Raw genomic sequence first — 15,990 nt, forward strand, 5'->3', positions numbered from 1 at the left:
CTGAGTGCCGCTGCGGTGTACTGCGACACCGCCATGGCGCAATACCCGAACGGTGGTGCTGAGGTACGCGCGACCCCACTTGCTGACTAGGCTGGGCAATTCTGAAGATGGTGACTTGTAGATGGGCCTCAACTCCATGGCTGGGATCCCGATGCACCCTCACCGTCCGGACCTCAGCGGTCTGCCAATGGACAATGTAATGCAACATATGGACCTGGACATGTCTTCGCTTGACGGCACAGACGGCCAGAGCAGCGCTTTCGCTTTTGCCGACCCACAAATGCAGCAGTCGGCCGTGCCACCAAACAACACCATGGCCACCGACATGCAAATGACGGGCGCCGGCGCAGGCCCGCTGCCTACGGGCTTTGGCGCTCCCAATATGAATCCCTCTGGCAGCACCCTCACCGAGTTCACAAAGCGCCGTAACTGGTCCCAGCGCGTGCTGGAAGAGCTGCGCGACCTGCTGCACATTCTAACCCCCGACGGCAGAATCCTCTATGTCTCCGCATCGTGCAAGTCGTTGACCGGCTGGGAGCCCTCGCATATCATGGGCCGCTTCATTAACGAATTTATCCACCCGGATGACATTGGAATCTTCGTCAAAGAGTTCAACGAATCCATCGCCTCAGGCAACCCATTGCGCTTCTTCTACCGCTTCCGCAAGACCGACGACTCGTGGATTATCTTCGAGTCCCATGGCCACCCGCACCTCAGCAGCGACACAAACACGTTCGCGCCGCCAAACGCCATCAACTGTCGCGGTTTCTTCATGATGGCCCGCCCCTACCCGACCAAGAACGCCGCCCTTCTCGACTCCTTCCTCGAACACAAGATTGAAAACGAGCGCCTCATGAAGCGCATAGCCGAGCTCAAGCGCGAAGAGCAGGACGAGCAGGACGACTGGGCCAAAAAAGCCGACAACGCCACAACCTCCATGACACCCTCTGAGTCGCACGTCACCCAGAACATGAGCCAAGCAGATGCCGCGTCATACGCACAAATGCCGCCGCCGGCGAAACCGGTCGTATCAAACACCGCCCTCACGCGACAAAACCTTGATGAAGCCCTTGCTGCAAGTAAGCCCGACAGCATCAACGACAAGATGGCGCGGTATGAGGGCGCGAACCATCTCGAAACAATCGAGATGTTGACCGGTCTGCGCTACAGGGACGGCGAGCGCTCTCAGGGTATAAGCACAGGCGATGCTAGTCCTAACCTCATACGCGGTGATGCAGGTATACAAATATCTCTAGACCGCGACGGCAGAAACTCATCAGAAAAGAAGAAGAAACTGAAGATTGCAGACGAGTACGTGTGTACCGACTGCGGAACGCTGGATTCGCCCGAATGGCGAAAAGGTCCAAACGGACCGAAGACGCTCTGCAATGCTTGTGGATGTAAGTAAACACCTCTTTCAACCAACAAAATTACATGCTAATCAACTACAGTGCGTTGGGCAAAGAAGGAAAAGAAGAAGCAACAAGGTCCAAACTCGAGCTTGCAAAGTGGCAGCGGCGTGACGCATACACCGGCAATGCCTATGCATAGTAGCACTGGCAGCAGTTGAGCCTTTGAAAGGCCGCACATTCAGTCACTGCCGATTTCTTTTCTCTCACCCAGTTTGACTTGAAAATAAGCGATTTGGTCAGGATCTAATGCGGCGTCTTGTGCTATCTACTTTTTCTGGAATCTCATCAACGGGCAACATGGGACGGGCATATCAACGGCGTTGAATCTGTACACTTTTATCATATATTCAGCTTTGTTGTTTCATTGCTGATTGGCAGAAAAATTCCCAAGACCATGGATAGACTCGGACCGGGCACGTGATACCACTGTATTTGCCGATTACAAGTAGCGTCAACATATGTATAATCTGTCTCTATCTCTATCTCTATTACAGCAGATCACCTTTTTAATCTGTAGGATGTGAGTCTTTTCTTTTCTTTTTCTGTCGTGATAGCTGTAAGTAGCGCAGATAGTTGTTCACATGACTTGGAATCCATAAATACGCCGATCGCCATGGCAGAATGCAATTTCCACATCGCACTTTCTTTCCGATTCTACGAGAGCAGAGTCACGAGAGCGGTTTCCTGCAGCCTTTTGTCCCCACCCACCTGGCTATCTGCATCTGGCCCGCGTTTAGCGCTGTGCTTAAAAACACCACACTCATGTAAGTGGTCCAACTAAACAAAGAGCGCCGCTGACATCATGGTGCTTGCTATCTAGCTACGTTGAGCGGGTAGTAGAGCGGTCAAGAAAGCTGAAAGTATGCTTTCTTTTTCAGTGGATCTGTGGCTGTGACTCTGACTATCTGCATTGTTACCCACTCATTTCTCTTCAGCTTGCTGGCCGCGTGAATCAGCCACATTTCTGTAAGTGATTCACATTTTCTCTCTTCATCACTCCACTCCAGAGGAAAGCGCGGTTCGTTCGTTCCTATTATTTTCCTGATTTGTTTACAGGATCCTGCTTGATGTTTGATCACCCCGGACAACATTAGGGACCGCCGATAAAGTTATACTTTCGGATAATTGTTTTTTTAACTTTCAACTCCAGTATTTACACTCTGCCTTGCCAGGATTTGCTTTCCCCCCGTTTTGTAGACTAACGTTTCACCGCCTAGACCGTCATGTCGGCAGTAGACACAATCGGGCTCGATATGGCATGCACGTCGTTCTCACCGCCAAATGAAACCTCACTCCCCCTGTGATCGACGATGCTGTTGTTATACCCATACGTTTCAAGCATCACGATCGAATTCGATTCCTGCCCCGCACTGTCGTGGCTATCATTGAGCGTGTCCTTCCTTGGCCTTGCTTTATTCCGCACCACAGAATGGAAATACCTAGGAGGAGGCGGTGCAGCTTTACGCTTAGCATGAGATAATATTCGTGCAAGTGCTGGAAAACAGCCCACAACGATGACGGTTCCCAGCTCAGCTATACTGCGTAAAATTTGTCAGTCTTTCCTTGCATTGGACAGGAATGTCACGTGTACTCACTTTACTATCGCACTCTGCGGGAGATGCCATGTGTAATCATAGCGACGTGCCGTTAGCACCCTGAAGTAAAGTCCAAGACTGGCGATAGCTACGGCTAGCAAGGCTACAGCGAATACGGCAAAAATCTGAAACTTCCTCTTGAGTTCTAGGCTTAGTGTCCAGATGGCCCAAATAGGCACGCACAGGGCCTCGATGTCGGATACAAGATTGACGACGCCAATGGCTATGACCGACGGCTGCCAGTTCAAGCAGTGCCCAGGAAGCAGTGGGTTGCGCATCTTCTCAAGCGGCCAGCAGTTGAAGATGTAGAGGAAGAGGAGCACCGTATATGCGATTGCGTTCGCGACCAGCGAGACCATAATGACCCAGTACACCGCACCACGCAGCTGCGTAGTCAAGATCTTCTTGAGCTGCAGAAACACTGCAGCCTTTGCGAACCCCCCGCTGATGGTATAACAAATGACCGTATTGTTGTAATGATAGCTCCCATCCAGCAACACAGCCAAGTTCATATCCCACAAATGCCGCATGACACCCGTCGTACCCGCATGTATTGTCAGACTCGTCTGAGCAACGAAGGCGCACCAGGCGATGTACAAGAAGACGTCTTCAAGACAGACCTTCCGCATCCAGACATTGACGTAGACGCGTATAGCGATAAAGACAAAAGTAATGACTTGAATGAATGCTGAAGCAATAATCACGGTCTTCAGCCGGTCCGCAGGGTTCGAGAGGTTAGGTGTGATGCCTGGTGGTGGTACGCCCGCTGGAATGCTGCTGAAGTCCATTGCTGGTGTGGTGTGTGCATTCTAACCAGCACTTTGCAACAGAAGAATATACTCAGCGGCGCCCATATATGTATTGATATAGATATCATGGCATAGATGGGCTTGTGGTGCTGCTGAGAGTGATAGTACCAGGGCTCATGTGTGATTGGATACCTGTGGCGACGCCAGGGGCAATGGTGTATTCACAGCAAGGGATGTCCGATTGGGGTTCGCCGGCCGCCTTTTTTGCTGCTCTTCGGCTCGCGGTACGTAAGAGGAGGGCTGACGGGAGGGGAGCATTTGGAAGATGGTGGGTGTTGAAGACTCTTTGGTCGTCCGCGGATTTAACTACACTTAGATGCTTTTTGCGGTTTTATGCTTTGCATATTGAATATATGGGCTGCCGGATTAGACTATTCGTGTGACTTCACAAACTGCTTGAAGTGACGGTTTGTGATGGTTCGTTTGCACATTTGGAATATAGGTGTGCATACTTTCAGGACCTTGTGAACAAATTAGCCACCGGATACGTTGGAAGCTGGACACGAATGTTGTGCACTACATGTCGCGCGTGAGGGATTTGCCGTGTACCTTGGGGTCAGCACTCTCTCGTGGTGTGGTGTGGTTCTGACGGGTAACGTACCCGTATACTACTAGGACTGGAGCACCCCCCGCCAAGATACAAAGCCTATCAATGTCGTTCCTTCCGCGGGTGATGAGTATGAGTTATGGCTACATGATTTCTTTTTCGGCTCCAGTGGTTGTCGGGTTTCTATTTGTTGATGAGTGGTTTGCTCAAGGGATGGCCCTCTGGTAGACTAAGATCGATCTCGCATATCTCTGTGTCACCATCGCTTCTGTAGTCCGAGGACCTAAATCCATGGGGCCGGATTCTATGTCAAACTCTCGCTGCTACTGAAATATCTATACTTTTTTTCATCTTTCTCTCAGAAATCAAATTCGACTTCACTTGATCGTCCACTCTTGATGTCAGGACCAAGAAAACGTACCACTGTCGCATGTGGGGACCACCTGTCACCAAAAACCTGATAGTGACCAGTCTAATTCTGGTTGTTTCACAAACTACCTCGGAATATTCCAGTGCCACGCAGTATGTAAAGGGGGTATTGTGAAAACGCGTGGGCCGGGGGTATGCGCTAAGATTACTTGCATGTCCTCCGCGGACCGTGCCAGAACCCCTCTTGAGATCCGCTTCCCCGTACAATCTTCTGATTAACATCCGGTCCTGGTGCCTGGGAAAAATAGCGCCATCGTAAGTATCATCCTTGCAACATTTTATTGGCTCGTCATGCGCCGCAGACGCGAATGTGATCTGATTGTGTACTTCTCGTCTCTCCGCCTCTCAGTGCGAACTATGACAATTTATGTACCAGAACCCCGCAATGTCACTTCTTGGCTTTTCACCATGGACTAATTTCTTATTGTTGGGAGGCTTCGTATCGAGAAGTGGCGGGCTTAGTGGCGGCCACGCCATGTTTTGTTCTTTGGGACGGCTTTGCTGCGTAGCTCAGGCCTCCAGTTTGCCGACGCAGCCACTGCGGAGTCGTAATATCTGAAGCGAATTCCCAGAGTGCCTTGAAAATGTGGGCTTGGTGCTAGTGCGGATTTCTCCGTCTTAATGGAGGTGATATAGACGCCTGAATTTAAGTGATGGGCCCTCTCGTGCATACCCTATTGGCCAAAACATCACTTACCAACGAACATTGACAAATACTCGCATTCCTTATATTCTTGAAAAAGGGATATATCAAGTGATGAGCCTGTAGCATACTCTTTGATATCACAGTGAAATAGGGTGTCTTGTGGTAAAAGGTATCCACACCAACGCTGAGCTGGTGATGTACTGTTTGCTTGGCTCTGTCGCCCAAAAATCTTTACTTTCATGGGCAGTGTAATCTTTTACGAAACAAAGCAAATCACAAGTTACCATTTGCTCTGATATAAATGCCGGCGCGAGTCGCGATGAGAATGTACGAGCCGACCAATCACAGCCGAGCTCTGATCACAACACAGACGTTAGGCGGCCGCAGGTACACAGCCACGTCAAGAGATCTTCATGGGGCTGAATTCTAAACCATAGGCAATCTTGATAGGAATCAAATGGAAACAGAAATTCTGCGAGTATTGTGCTGGACAAAGAATCTGTTATTTGATGAAAGATTCACACTTGATCACCTATCAGTGATACCTATGTTTGCCCGTCGAAGAACAAAGTGGCAAGTCCACCAACAGAGTCCCCTGGTAGGGCTTGATTCTATCTCCACACGGTATGCGAATCCTCTGGGGCGAAGGCACCGTGCAGATCTATCCCAAAGCCAAAGTAAGCACGGCCTAATAGGACATGAAGTGTACTTCCTGAGAGGCAGCCATTCAATGCTGAGCCCCAAAGTCATTTGCTATGAGTAGTATAAGACTCGTACCAATATCACATTTGAATTTCTGTTGCCATATTTTCCAGCCCCAGGCCTGAACAGTTGCCTGTTCCCAATTCAATTCTGCCTTGTGTATTCTACTTGGCAGTTTGCTACATTATGCTCTCCCATCTCGTCACTGCCGCCTCGCTCTTCACAGCAACAACACTCGCCTTGTGCCCTCCACCTGGCCCCATTCTCCCACCCCCATCACTAGCTACTGGTGCCTCAAATTTTACAATCCCAAGGGCCGTGTTCCAGAACTTCACTTTTCTGCAAAACACATCTTTCGCAGTACAAGTCTCGATTGGCAATACCACAATCTTCCAACATCAACACTCAGCACCTGGTCGCCAAGTGAACCAGCCGTTATTCGAAACCCAAATTCGCATCGCCAGCGCCACCAAGTTCATCACTGCTCTTGCGCTGGAGCTCAGCAAGGATGTCCTCAGCCTCGAAGATCCCATCACTAAGTCCGTCCCTGGGTTGAGCGAGGACCTATACGGCGATGTGACACTAAAAGCCCTGGCAGACCACACCTCTGGCCTTGGTAGATTTGTACGTCCCACTCCATCTCCACACGGCATTTTACTAAACAATTCTCTAGGGATATGTAGGCGACTTAGCATACGGACGCAACGCCCCCCTCCTCGGCCTCCCCAACATCACCAACACCCTCCCCGGCTGCGACCCCGTACCCGGCGGCCGCGTCTGCACACGCCAACAAGTCCTCGATATGTTCAACAACCCAACCTACGCACCGCACTCCCCCAATTCACGCGCCATGTACAGCAATATCGGCTACATACTCCTCGGCCACGCCCTCGAAACAGCACACAACACAAGCTACGAGTCCGTCATCCAAACCCTCATCCTCGATCCCGCTGGTATGACGAAATCGACATTCAAAGCACCTACAGATGACGGCGCAGCTATACTCCCTCGCCGCCCTGAAGACGCAAGTTGGTTCGTCGCCGACTTTGCGAACTTGAATCCCACAGGCGGGTTATGGTCCACGCCCAAAGACATGCTCAAGCTCCTTCACGCCCTACAAAATGGCATCTTGCTGAGTCCCAGCGAGCTCCGCGCCTGGATGCAACCAACAACCTTCCTACGCTCAACGCAGCAATACGTCGGTGTGGCATGGGAAATCTTCCGCATCACTGATCTACCGCTGGAGTTTCCGCGCGCAATAGATGTGTATACGAAAGCTGGGGGCGTGCCAGGATACGGATCATACGTGGCGCTGATACCAGAGTTTGATGTAGCGATCACGGTGAACGCTGCGGGAGGCGAGACGTCATATTCGTCGATTGAGCTGCTGGGCACGTTAGTGTCGGCGGTAGTGCCGTATGCAGATGCACTGGCTCGGGAGCAAGCTGCAAAGAAATATGCGGGGACATACAAGTCTGCTACCTCGAATGATACTGTTGTCCTGTCTGCTGCGTCTGGCCCGGGCCTTTCGATTGATGCGCTGACAGTTAATAATGTGCCTGTTCTTCGGGCATTGGCTGCGGGGCAGGGAATTCGGATTGACAATTTTAGTCCGAGGTTGTATCCTACTGATCCGGATTCTTTGGGTACAGAAGCGGAGAGTTGGAGGATGTTGTTGGATCAAAAGACGCCGGTGAAGAAGCTGTGGGGTGGGCTTGAGTGTATGAGTTGGAACTTGGGGGATCCGGCGAGGTATGTTGGGGAGCCGCTTGATACTTTTGTATTTCATGTGGAACATGAGAAGGTTGTTAGTGTTGAGTTGCGTGGTTGGAGGGTGAAGCTCGACAAGGTTGATTAAGCTATTATTGATCGAAGAGAACATAGAGATAGAAATGGAAGGTTCATTTAGTAGTCTGGGAAATCCGTCTCCACGTCTTTTCTCCACGACTGGAGACCTCCCTTGATGTCGCCAATATATCGCTTCCCTCCCAAATCAAGGCCAAGCTCTTTCATCTTCTTAACAGTTACTTGAGAGTCGTTTCCCAGTCTGCATATCACAAAGATAGGCCGCTCAGACTGCTTCAACTGTGTGACCCAGTCATTTTCTTCAAAATCTCCCCCGTTGTGCCCTTTGTTGGCGCCTCGGCCTGACGTACTGGACACAGTCGAAAAGGGGACGTTCATACTGCCATCGATATGGCACAACTCAAACTGTACCTTCTCTCGTACATCGACGAGAATATGACTATTCTTGTTTGACACTGTTCCTGTATGAGGATTGACCCCCGAGCGTAGTCTGGCGTAATTTTGGGCGGATATGCGCTCCTCTGGGGAAAGCAGATTGTTGGGTGGAAGTACGCTGCCACAAAATTGAACATAATCCAAGCTTCCATACTCTAGCGCTTGTTTGGTGACTGTCGCATTTGCTGAACAAGAAGCACATTTTGCCTTTCGACTCCTCAGGCGTATAGAGCGGAACATGGGATTCGAGTAGGCAGAGAAAATGAGCAGGCTTGGTGGATCTGCTGGTGTTGTAGAAGGTGTTTTCTGGGTCAAAACCTTGATAGCTTCCAAGGCTTGCAGAACACCCATGACGCCAACAACTGGTCCCAGGATCCCACCGTCACCGCAGGATACAACAGATTCCGGCGGCGGGGGCTTTGGGAAAACACAACGGTAGCAAGGGCCTCCATTGAGATCACCTGGCGGTAATGGTGGGTTGTTGAGGACCATCAGCTGGCCATCAATACGAAGTGCCGACGCTGAAACAAGCGGTTTGCCCAAGAGGACGCACGCATCTGATATCAAGTAGCGCGACGCTGGAGTATCAGTGCAATCCAGTACCAGATCATAGCCACTGAATGTTGATATGGCAGTCTCAGGACTTAGTCGAGAAATATGTGGCACCAAGTTGACATTAGGATTAAGCCTAATTGGCGGTCAGTTGTGCATCTTATGAAGCTTACAAGTGTGTTCAAGTTTGTAGGTGGACGCACGATTTTAATCCGACCATTGCACTTTCAACCTTGGTCATCCCAACCCTTGCCATGGAGTGCAGGATTTGGCGGTGAAGATTGGATTCTTCAACCACGTCGCCGTCCACCAAACCTACAGTGCCAACGCCCGCTCCGACCAAGTATGCGGCAGCTGGACATCCGAGACCGCCAACACCTACAATAAGTACACGCGCGCTTTTGAGGCGAAGTTGTCCTGCAGCATGTGAGACTTTTTGCATCAGTTATTGATATTTGTACTTACCCCGAAGCCCAATCTCGGGCATGATCAGCTGTCTTCCATACCTCTTGTATTCGTCCTTCTCTAGCTCCCACTTTTGGGTCTCTTCTGACTCAGCATGCTTCGCTTTCTTTTCCCCCTGATCCAGGATAGCAAAAACTTCTGAACGAAAGTCGTCCGGTACACCAAAGTTCATATCATGATCCAATGGGTTGGTTGGGTCTGTGGCCAATGGCCGTTTCTGAGGAACAACTTTGGACGGCTGATTTTGGTTTTGCTCAGCTTCGGCGAGCTGTTGGCGTAATTCCTGTAGCGTGGCTTCGCATGCTGCAATTTGCTTGCGCAGGGAACTAATAACTGCTGTCATGTTGGCGCGTGGTCAAGAGACATTCAACGCCCGTGATTCTAGGATGCGTGCAGCGGCGGCCCGATGTGGGGTCAGGGCGGCGCTAAACTGAATTTGAATTCAAGACACGTGCACCAAACTCTCTTATAGACACAAGCGCATGTAAGCGTATGACGGAGGATGAGCAAAGGTGGTAGATGCGTGGCATCGCCAAATGCATCCAAGACTGGACGCCGAGATAGGATGTTGTGAGATCGGAGTGCTCTGTTGTTGAGCCCAGTCTGCGCATTCGGAAGTTGAAGCACCAACAACAATGACGCTTACTCCATGAACTGACCTGGGGACATAGGTTAACACAGGTAGATGTAGCGAGGTTACAAGCTTCCCAGAGATTTGGATCGGAACTGCTTGCCGCCGTGATTCTATTCATTGTATGTCCTCACGCGTAACCTCTGTGATGGGATCAGCCTGTGTGACAAGTCATCAAACCATACCATTTGTGGCGAATCTCATTGATTGAGGCCGGAAGCCGTACCGTCATCACAAAATTACGATGGGTAGTGGGAATTAAGAATGGAAAATCTTTCAATAGGAGCACTATTTGTACTATACACCGAGACCATCTCATGCTCGCACAAGGATATAGTCTGTTGGGCGTGAGGCACGACCGCCTCTATCACATCCAGAACGGACGCTATAGGGAAGATGATAGGACCGTAATAGCAGCCAGATGTGGAATATTGCATCCTCTTTTCAAATGTCTCCCGCTAACGTAAGCAGTGGGCTTTCCTCTTGTAAGCATTTGGTAGACTTGAGCAGCCACTTCAGGTCATTTCAGCCGATTGAGGAGTTTGACAACTCATGGCAGACCAATCCAAACCTAAGCACATTGCAAACCGATTAGCCCCAGATCTTTCCATATTATGCATGGAAAAACCCTGTCATGCATGCGCTTGGATGCCTGGCGGGGTGGCTGAACGGGAGGGTGGGCGCAGGCCCACAGCTGCCACGATCACGCGTCTCGTATGTGTGAGCAAGTTGAACAACCCAATAGTAAGTGGACAGCAATTTGGCTTTCCGCTGACCTCCGGATTTTCAGGGAAAGGATGTGAGTTCGGGTGGCTGATACTAGGAAAATATTCGGGCACTAGCCAAGTAATTCAACATGAGAAACAAAAAATGCCGTGTTTCGCAGATATAGCCAGCTACTCGATATCGAGGGCTCCAAGTAAGCCAATGAGTGAAAAGCATGGCTACGGTCCATCAACTGGCGACCCAAAGGGTCGGGCACGGGAATAGCTTCTAGGCATGTAGATCTAGCAACCCATTTTCCATGTCAGCGTGTGTTGATTCGATCGACGTCAGCATAGATGATGTATCCGGCCCCTGTTGCAACCCCCAAAAGTCAAACTGGAGACTGTTGGTGTCGCCGAAAGCTTGTGACCCTGCGAGTGGTATTCGCGGGTCCTGTGCTATGCAATGAATGCCTAAGTGGCGCCTCCGCTACTCAAAGTTAGATAAAGGGCTGGCTGTCCACCATGGAGGCGTTGAGTAGCCTGCACGCAGTACACGCAGGGCAGCAGACCTTTTCGTATTCTGCCAGTGCTATTCGATAAAAGGAAGTTCAGCTGGCCGCACGACAGTGATAGCCGCCACAGACCCGTCGCAGTCACAGAAGCGTACGGCTACTAGTCTTGCCGCCCTGCCCCGCGGGTCGATCTACCCCTCTCTGGCGACCCACGCACCTCTCGTATTCTCGATCACCGTCTCCTTTCTCAACTACAACGCCATGGTTTCCGTTTGCGTGACATGCAAAGGCCTGCAGAAATACCCCCACGGGCTTAACGGCGCTCAGGATAGCAGCACAGAATCCTTGGTTTGGGTCAACACCAGGCTACCAACGCTAAGGTCAAGTTCAAATGCCTGTCGCGCATGCGCCCTTCTACTAAATGGCATTTTGCCATATTGCGACCGATTCGCTGGCGTGGCCGAGGACAGGATCCGAGTGACTGCCGAATCATTCAACTCCAAACCAGACAGGACCCTTCAGGACCATCTCTCAGTTGAGCTTCGATGGAAGGACAACGAAGACCACGACGAATGTCAAAACGAAACCCATGAAAACACCACTGGCTATGCAGATCTCAAATTGGAGTTCTTTACAGATGGAGGTATGCACCGCTCTGTTTGGTACATGGCTTTTGTTTTCAAGATCACTTGCTGCTCATTCGCCGATTTTGCAGAAATGTATGTACTGACGTCAGTGCAGATGGTCAATCTCCTTTCTCTGCCATTGGAAGAGGTCGGCAATTAGCAGAGACTCCATTGCAGAATACTGGTTTGATGATAGCACGAAGTCTGATAAAGAATTGTCTAGACAACCACACTACATGCAGTCGAAGAAGTAAACCCACCACGTTACCAAAGCGCATCTTGGATTTGTCGGCAGGCGACGACCCCAAAACTCTGCGACTGCACGAAAGTGAGTATATCCAAGACGAAAGAAGATATGAACATGGTGAATACATTGCCCTGAGTCATGTTTGGGGAACGACTAAAGGCATACCCAAGACAACTTTGGAAACACTACAGTCTTACAAAAAGTGTATCCCGTGGTCAATCCTACCCAGAACTTACCAGGAGGCGATTTTTCTCACTCGAGCACTTGGTTTCCGATGGCTGTTCATCGACAGTCTTTGTCTCATACAAGATGACGTCCATGAAAAGCTTGAGGATTCGCTCCGAATGGACGAAATCTTTGGAGACGCTTTCTTGACCATTGCGGCAACGTCCGCATCCGACAGTAGTAGCCACCCACTATTTCCCCCCAAGACACAACCACTCAAGATCCAAGCAGCCGATGTCAAAGGCTCAATGCATAAAATTAACGTAAGAGAGCAGCCGGGCCACTACAGCTTCAAAGCACCCTCCAATGGCAATGCACACATGAATGAGTGGGAGCTGCCTTTCAACATTACCGAAGAGGCAAATGCGGACACGCCACTTCTAGTCCGCGCCTGGCCTTATACTGAACGCATGCTATCCACCCGCGTGCTACATTTTACAAAAAGCGAAATGATACTCGAATGCCGTCAAGGCTACCAATGCGAATGCGGGCGTATCGAAGACAGCGCATTTGACTCGCGACCTACTGATCAGGTCAAGCAGGAGTTTGGCAAGGTCCTTGCGGAAACTCTGCATCAACCGCAACAGAACAATGGTAACAGCCACCTGGGCCACAACCGGATGGACAGTGTCACTAACCAATTAGCCTCTACCAATCTTACGAATGGCGCGCACCAAGAACTATTGCGGAAACGCGAAGAAACATTACAACTTTGGTCTTCCATGATAACAGAATACACGGCAAGGCATCTTACATATGACAGCGACCGCCTCATCGCCGCAGCAAGTATGGCAAAAGCATTGTCACCCACATTACAATCGGGATACATTGCTGGACAGTGGACTTTCAGCACACTAGGACTACTCTGGTATCCCAACGACAGCTCCTGCTGCCGGCGCCCACAACTCGGACAAGGCCAGAATGTCCCAAGCTGGTCCTGGGCCTCGGTCGAAGGCGCCCCAATCTTTTTCGACAACACAAGCGCAATGGATCTCGCATGCCGAGCATCATTTGGTCCAAAGGGCAAACGCGCAAGCGCCTGGTCCCCCATCATGGGCGAGCCGCTCGAACTATCCGGCGCAATGGCCACAGAAGTCGTATTCCACACCTCCTTGAAACCCTCGTCGCAATACCAGCATTCGTACATGCTCGCCCGCAACGGAATGTCCGTTGATTTCACACCAGATATCGTTCCGCCGCGTGACGAAGACGCACTGCAGGATGGCGAGACGCTCGTCTGCGTCCTCGTAAGCATGACGTTCCGCTCATCAATCGTCGGTGTTGTTCTCAAGTCTTCGCCACAAGGAAACAATACGTATCGCCGTGTTGGCCGCTTCGAATGCTACGAGTGCACGCCTGAGGGTATAGATGAGGAGATGAGTGAGGATGCCGAAGCGCTGTTTGAGCATTGGTTCCCTGAAATTCAGGATATGACGCAGTTGGATAATTATCCGCAGCGTACCTTTACGGTTGTCTAAGGGGTTCTAGAACTCATGTGCTTGGCTAATTCTGGGGAAGAAAATGTAGCATGGCTGGAATTTGGTCACGTGGCTTTTTTTGGCTCGACTGCTTGGAGCGTGTGGAAATGAGATGTAAGGAATGATTCTCCTATTCAGCTTTTTTTGTATATGTACGATACCCATACTTCACTTTTCTTTTGGCCGGTTGCCAATATAGTGGAATGTTTTCTTTATGATGCTATCTTCTTTGAAGAATTGGGAAACATGGGGGTTACAACTAGACTTGATTATGTATTTGGTATCGTCTGTTCAAAAACTTTTATGATCGTAACGGGCTTCCGAGTTCTTCTAGAAGGTTTATCTTGCGGTGGTCTAGATGCACTAACGAAGAAAATAAGAGAGTATGATGGTTTGTAATGAGTGTTTCTCGTTGAACTAATGATTGAAATTTTTATCATATAGCTTTACTCGACTTGGAAATGTTCAAGCGGCGTGTATAATTGCTCGATATATGAGCAAGCAATTATGCTGTGTTTTGGGACTCAAAAGTGTCCTGTCTATGGCAATGGTGTGCGGCATTAGTTTCTGGCCTTGTGGCCTGGGGTTCGTGTCATATGCACAAGAGCGCCGCGTAATCCTTCCTATAGATACCGCAGACGATAGTGATGGGCATCGCGCAGAATTGCCGCATCTGGCCTCAGCAAGATGACCAATCGTTTTTTCAATGGCTGCTGCGAAGGCACGCATATTTGTGTGGGACGGGCAAATTTATCGCTCCCGTCTATCGAGCCTGATGTGAGGGCGGATATTTGTGTCCAGCGGGTTGGCTTCATTGCTGGGCAAACTCTGGCCTCACTTCCATATTGGTCTGTACATGACTCTTCAGCGCCGCCCATCGATCCTTGACAGCGTCGGCCCCGTTTGTGCTCGCTGTGGTCAATTGAGCCAAGTTTGCATTGAAGCGCGCCTTCTCGAGCTTCTCGAGTTTTTCCTTCCTCTTCTTGGCACCCTTTGTTCGCTTCATGCTCTCCATTTTTTGTTTTGGCTGTAATATACGCGCCTGGCCAAGCTCAATGTCGCCGTCTGTGTCTCCACCAGGAAGCGCATCCGCGAGGGACTCGAGGTTGGCAATGAGCTTGTTGTTTGGGCGCCTGCGCTTCTGCGTCTTGGCGGAGGATTTTTCAATCTTGGAAACAAAGGATGAATGCTTAATTCTCTGCTTGTCGCGCTTGCTTGAGGGAAAAGATGACATGTCGTCGGGCTTGGGCAAGACTGCAGTCGTAGGGCGGGCGACACGAGCCGACTTTGCGCGCGCCGTTGTGCGCTTCTTGATGGGAGCCTGAGGCGCATGGTCAGTGATGTTTTTTGTGTACATAGCAAGCCGTAGGAAACATACCATAATGGTGCGATGCCGTTGCGAGTGTTTGACAAAGTTGGGGACGCAGTCGCAGAACCTCGCCTGGCTGTCAGAAAATCCTTGTCGATAAGGAAAGAAGAGGATTCCATGTTCGGAAGCCCCCACACCCGACCACCTGCGACGTCACGCACCTTGTCCTCTTTGGCGTACGCACAACCTCATCTGCGTCATACAGTTCCTTGTCCCACCTCATACCCGCGCGCTCATCGGGCTTCGAATATGGCTACACCTGCTCTTGTGCATTCCAACATCAATGCGACCCCCGCGCGGGCTGAGGTCGGCTCAATCCGCCGTGGAACATGATGATACTCTTCGATTCCGATGATCCCCTTACTGACTCATATCCGATGGAGCCTTCCTCGTCAGCTATGAAATCTGCCCATGCCTGACGGCCTTCGCTGTGGACAAATGGCTTCTTGGTGGCTGGTTGTGTTGACCTGAAGTCCGAATCATGTACCTACCACGAGCATAAGCGAACACCATCGAAAAGTCCGCGTGGCCTGAGGAAGCTGCCCTCCACTCTTGTCACATCTTGCCAGGCTCCATGCCCACGCAGCATGACCGTTGGGGCCCTTGGCTGACCCAACTCCACTACCGGACTTCGCTAACTACAGCTTATTGTTGGAGATCTAAGCTACTTAGCTGATCTCTAATAGAACTAATCCATCAATCTCTAATCTATGTTGGGACGATACCGATCCCTGACCCAATTCAACAACGTTACCCTGAACCAACTCAACGATCGATCCCTGATCCAATCTATCTAT

The 15,990-nt window shown here is 50.5% G+C and overlaps 6 protein-coding genes across 6 annotated transcripts; 3 read left to right on the forward strand and 3 right to left on the reverse strand.

Annotated features, from left to right (window-relative positions):
* Positions 1-151: 151 nt before the first annotated feature.
* On the forward strand, positions 152-1,570 carry COCCADRAFT_95920 (uncharacterized protein; the record flags this gene model as incomplete). The annotated part of the gene is made up of 2 exons (XM_007714027.1): positions 152-1,400; positions 1,452-1,570. 2 exons carry the CDS (start codon positions 152-154, stop codon positions 1,568-1,570), a joined length of 1,368 nt encoding a protein of 455 aa, XP_007712217.1.
* Positions 1,571-2,625: 1,055 nt separating this feature from the next.
* Positions 2,626-3,795, reverse strand: COCCADRAFT_4984 (uncharacterized protein; the record flags this gene model as incomplete). The annotated part of the gene is made up of 2 exons (XM_007714002.1): positions 2,626-2,950; positions 3,008-3,795. The coding sequence occupies 2 exons, from the start codon at positions 3,793-3,795 to the stop codon at positions 2,626-2,628; spliced, it is 1,113 nt and encodes a 370-aa protein (XP_007712192.1).
* Positions 3,796-6,326: 2,531 nt separating this feature from the next.
* COCCADRAFT_95907 (uncharacterized protein) lies at positions 6,327-7,998 on the forward strand (the record flags this gene model as incomplete). Its single annotated transcript, XM_007714028.1, has 2 exons — positions 6,327-6,764; positions 6,814-7,998. The coding sequence occupies 2 exons, from the start codon at positions 6,327-6,329 to the stop codon at positions 7,996-7,998; spliced, it is 1,623 nt and encodes a 540-aa protein (XP_007712218.1).
* Positions 7,999-8,045: 47 nt separating this feature from the next.
* On the reverse strand, positions 8,046-9,741 carry COCCADRAFT_95876 (uncharacterized protein; the record flags this gene model as incomplete). The annotated part of the gene is made up of 3 exons (XM_007714029.1): positions 8,046-9,069; positions 9,137-9,350; positions 9,399-9,741. The coding sequence occupies 3 exons, from the start codon at positions 9,739-9,741 to the stop codon at positions 8,046-8,048; spliced, it is 1,581 nt and encodes a 526-aa protein (XP_007712219.1).
* Positions 9,742-11,509: 1,768 nt separating this feature from the next.
* Positions 11,510-13,824, forward strand: COCCADRAFT_95888 (uncharacterized protein; the record flags this gene model as incomplete). The annotated part of the gene is made up of 2 exons (XM_007714030.1): positions 11,510-11,891; positions 11,990-13,824. The coding sequence occupies 2 exons, from the start codon at positions 11,510-11,512 to the stop codon at positions 13,822-13,824; spliced, it is 2,217 nt and encodes a 738-aa protein (XP_007712220.1).
* An 811-nt stretch (positions 13,825-14,635) lies between these two features.
* COCCADRAFT_26218 (uncharacterized protein) lies at positions 14,636-15,205 on the reverse strand (the record flags this gene model as incomplete). The annotated part of the gene is made up of 2 exons (XM_007714007.1): positions 14,636-15,145; positions 15,203-15,205. The coding sequence occupies 2 exons, from the start codon at positions 15,203-15,205 to the stop codon at positions 14,636-14,638; spliced, it is 513 nt and encodes a 170-aa protein (XP_007712197.1).
* Positions 15,206-15,990: the final 785 nt, after the last annotated feature.

The sequence above is a fragment of the Bipolaris zeicola genome (genome assembly GCF_000523435.1).
Source record: "Bipolaris zeicola 26-R-13 unplaced genomic scaffold scaffold_72, whole genome shotgun sequence".
Lineage (NCBI taxonomy): Eukaryota > Fungi > Ascomycota > Dothideomycetes > Pleosporales > Pleosporaceae > Bipolaris > Bipolaris zeicola.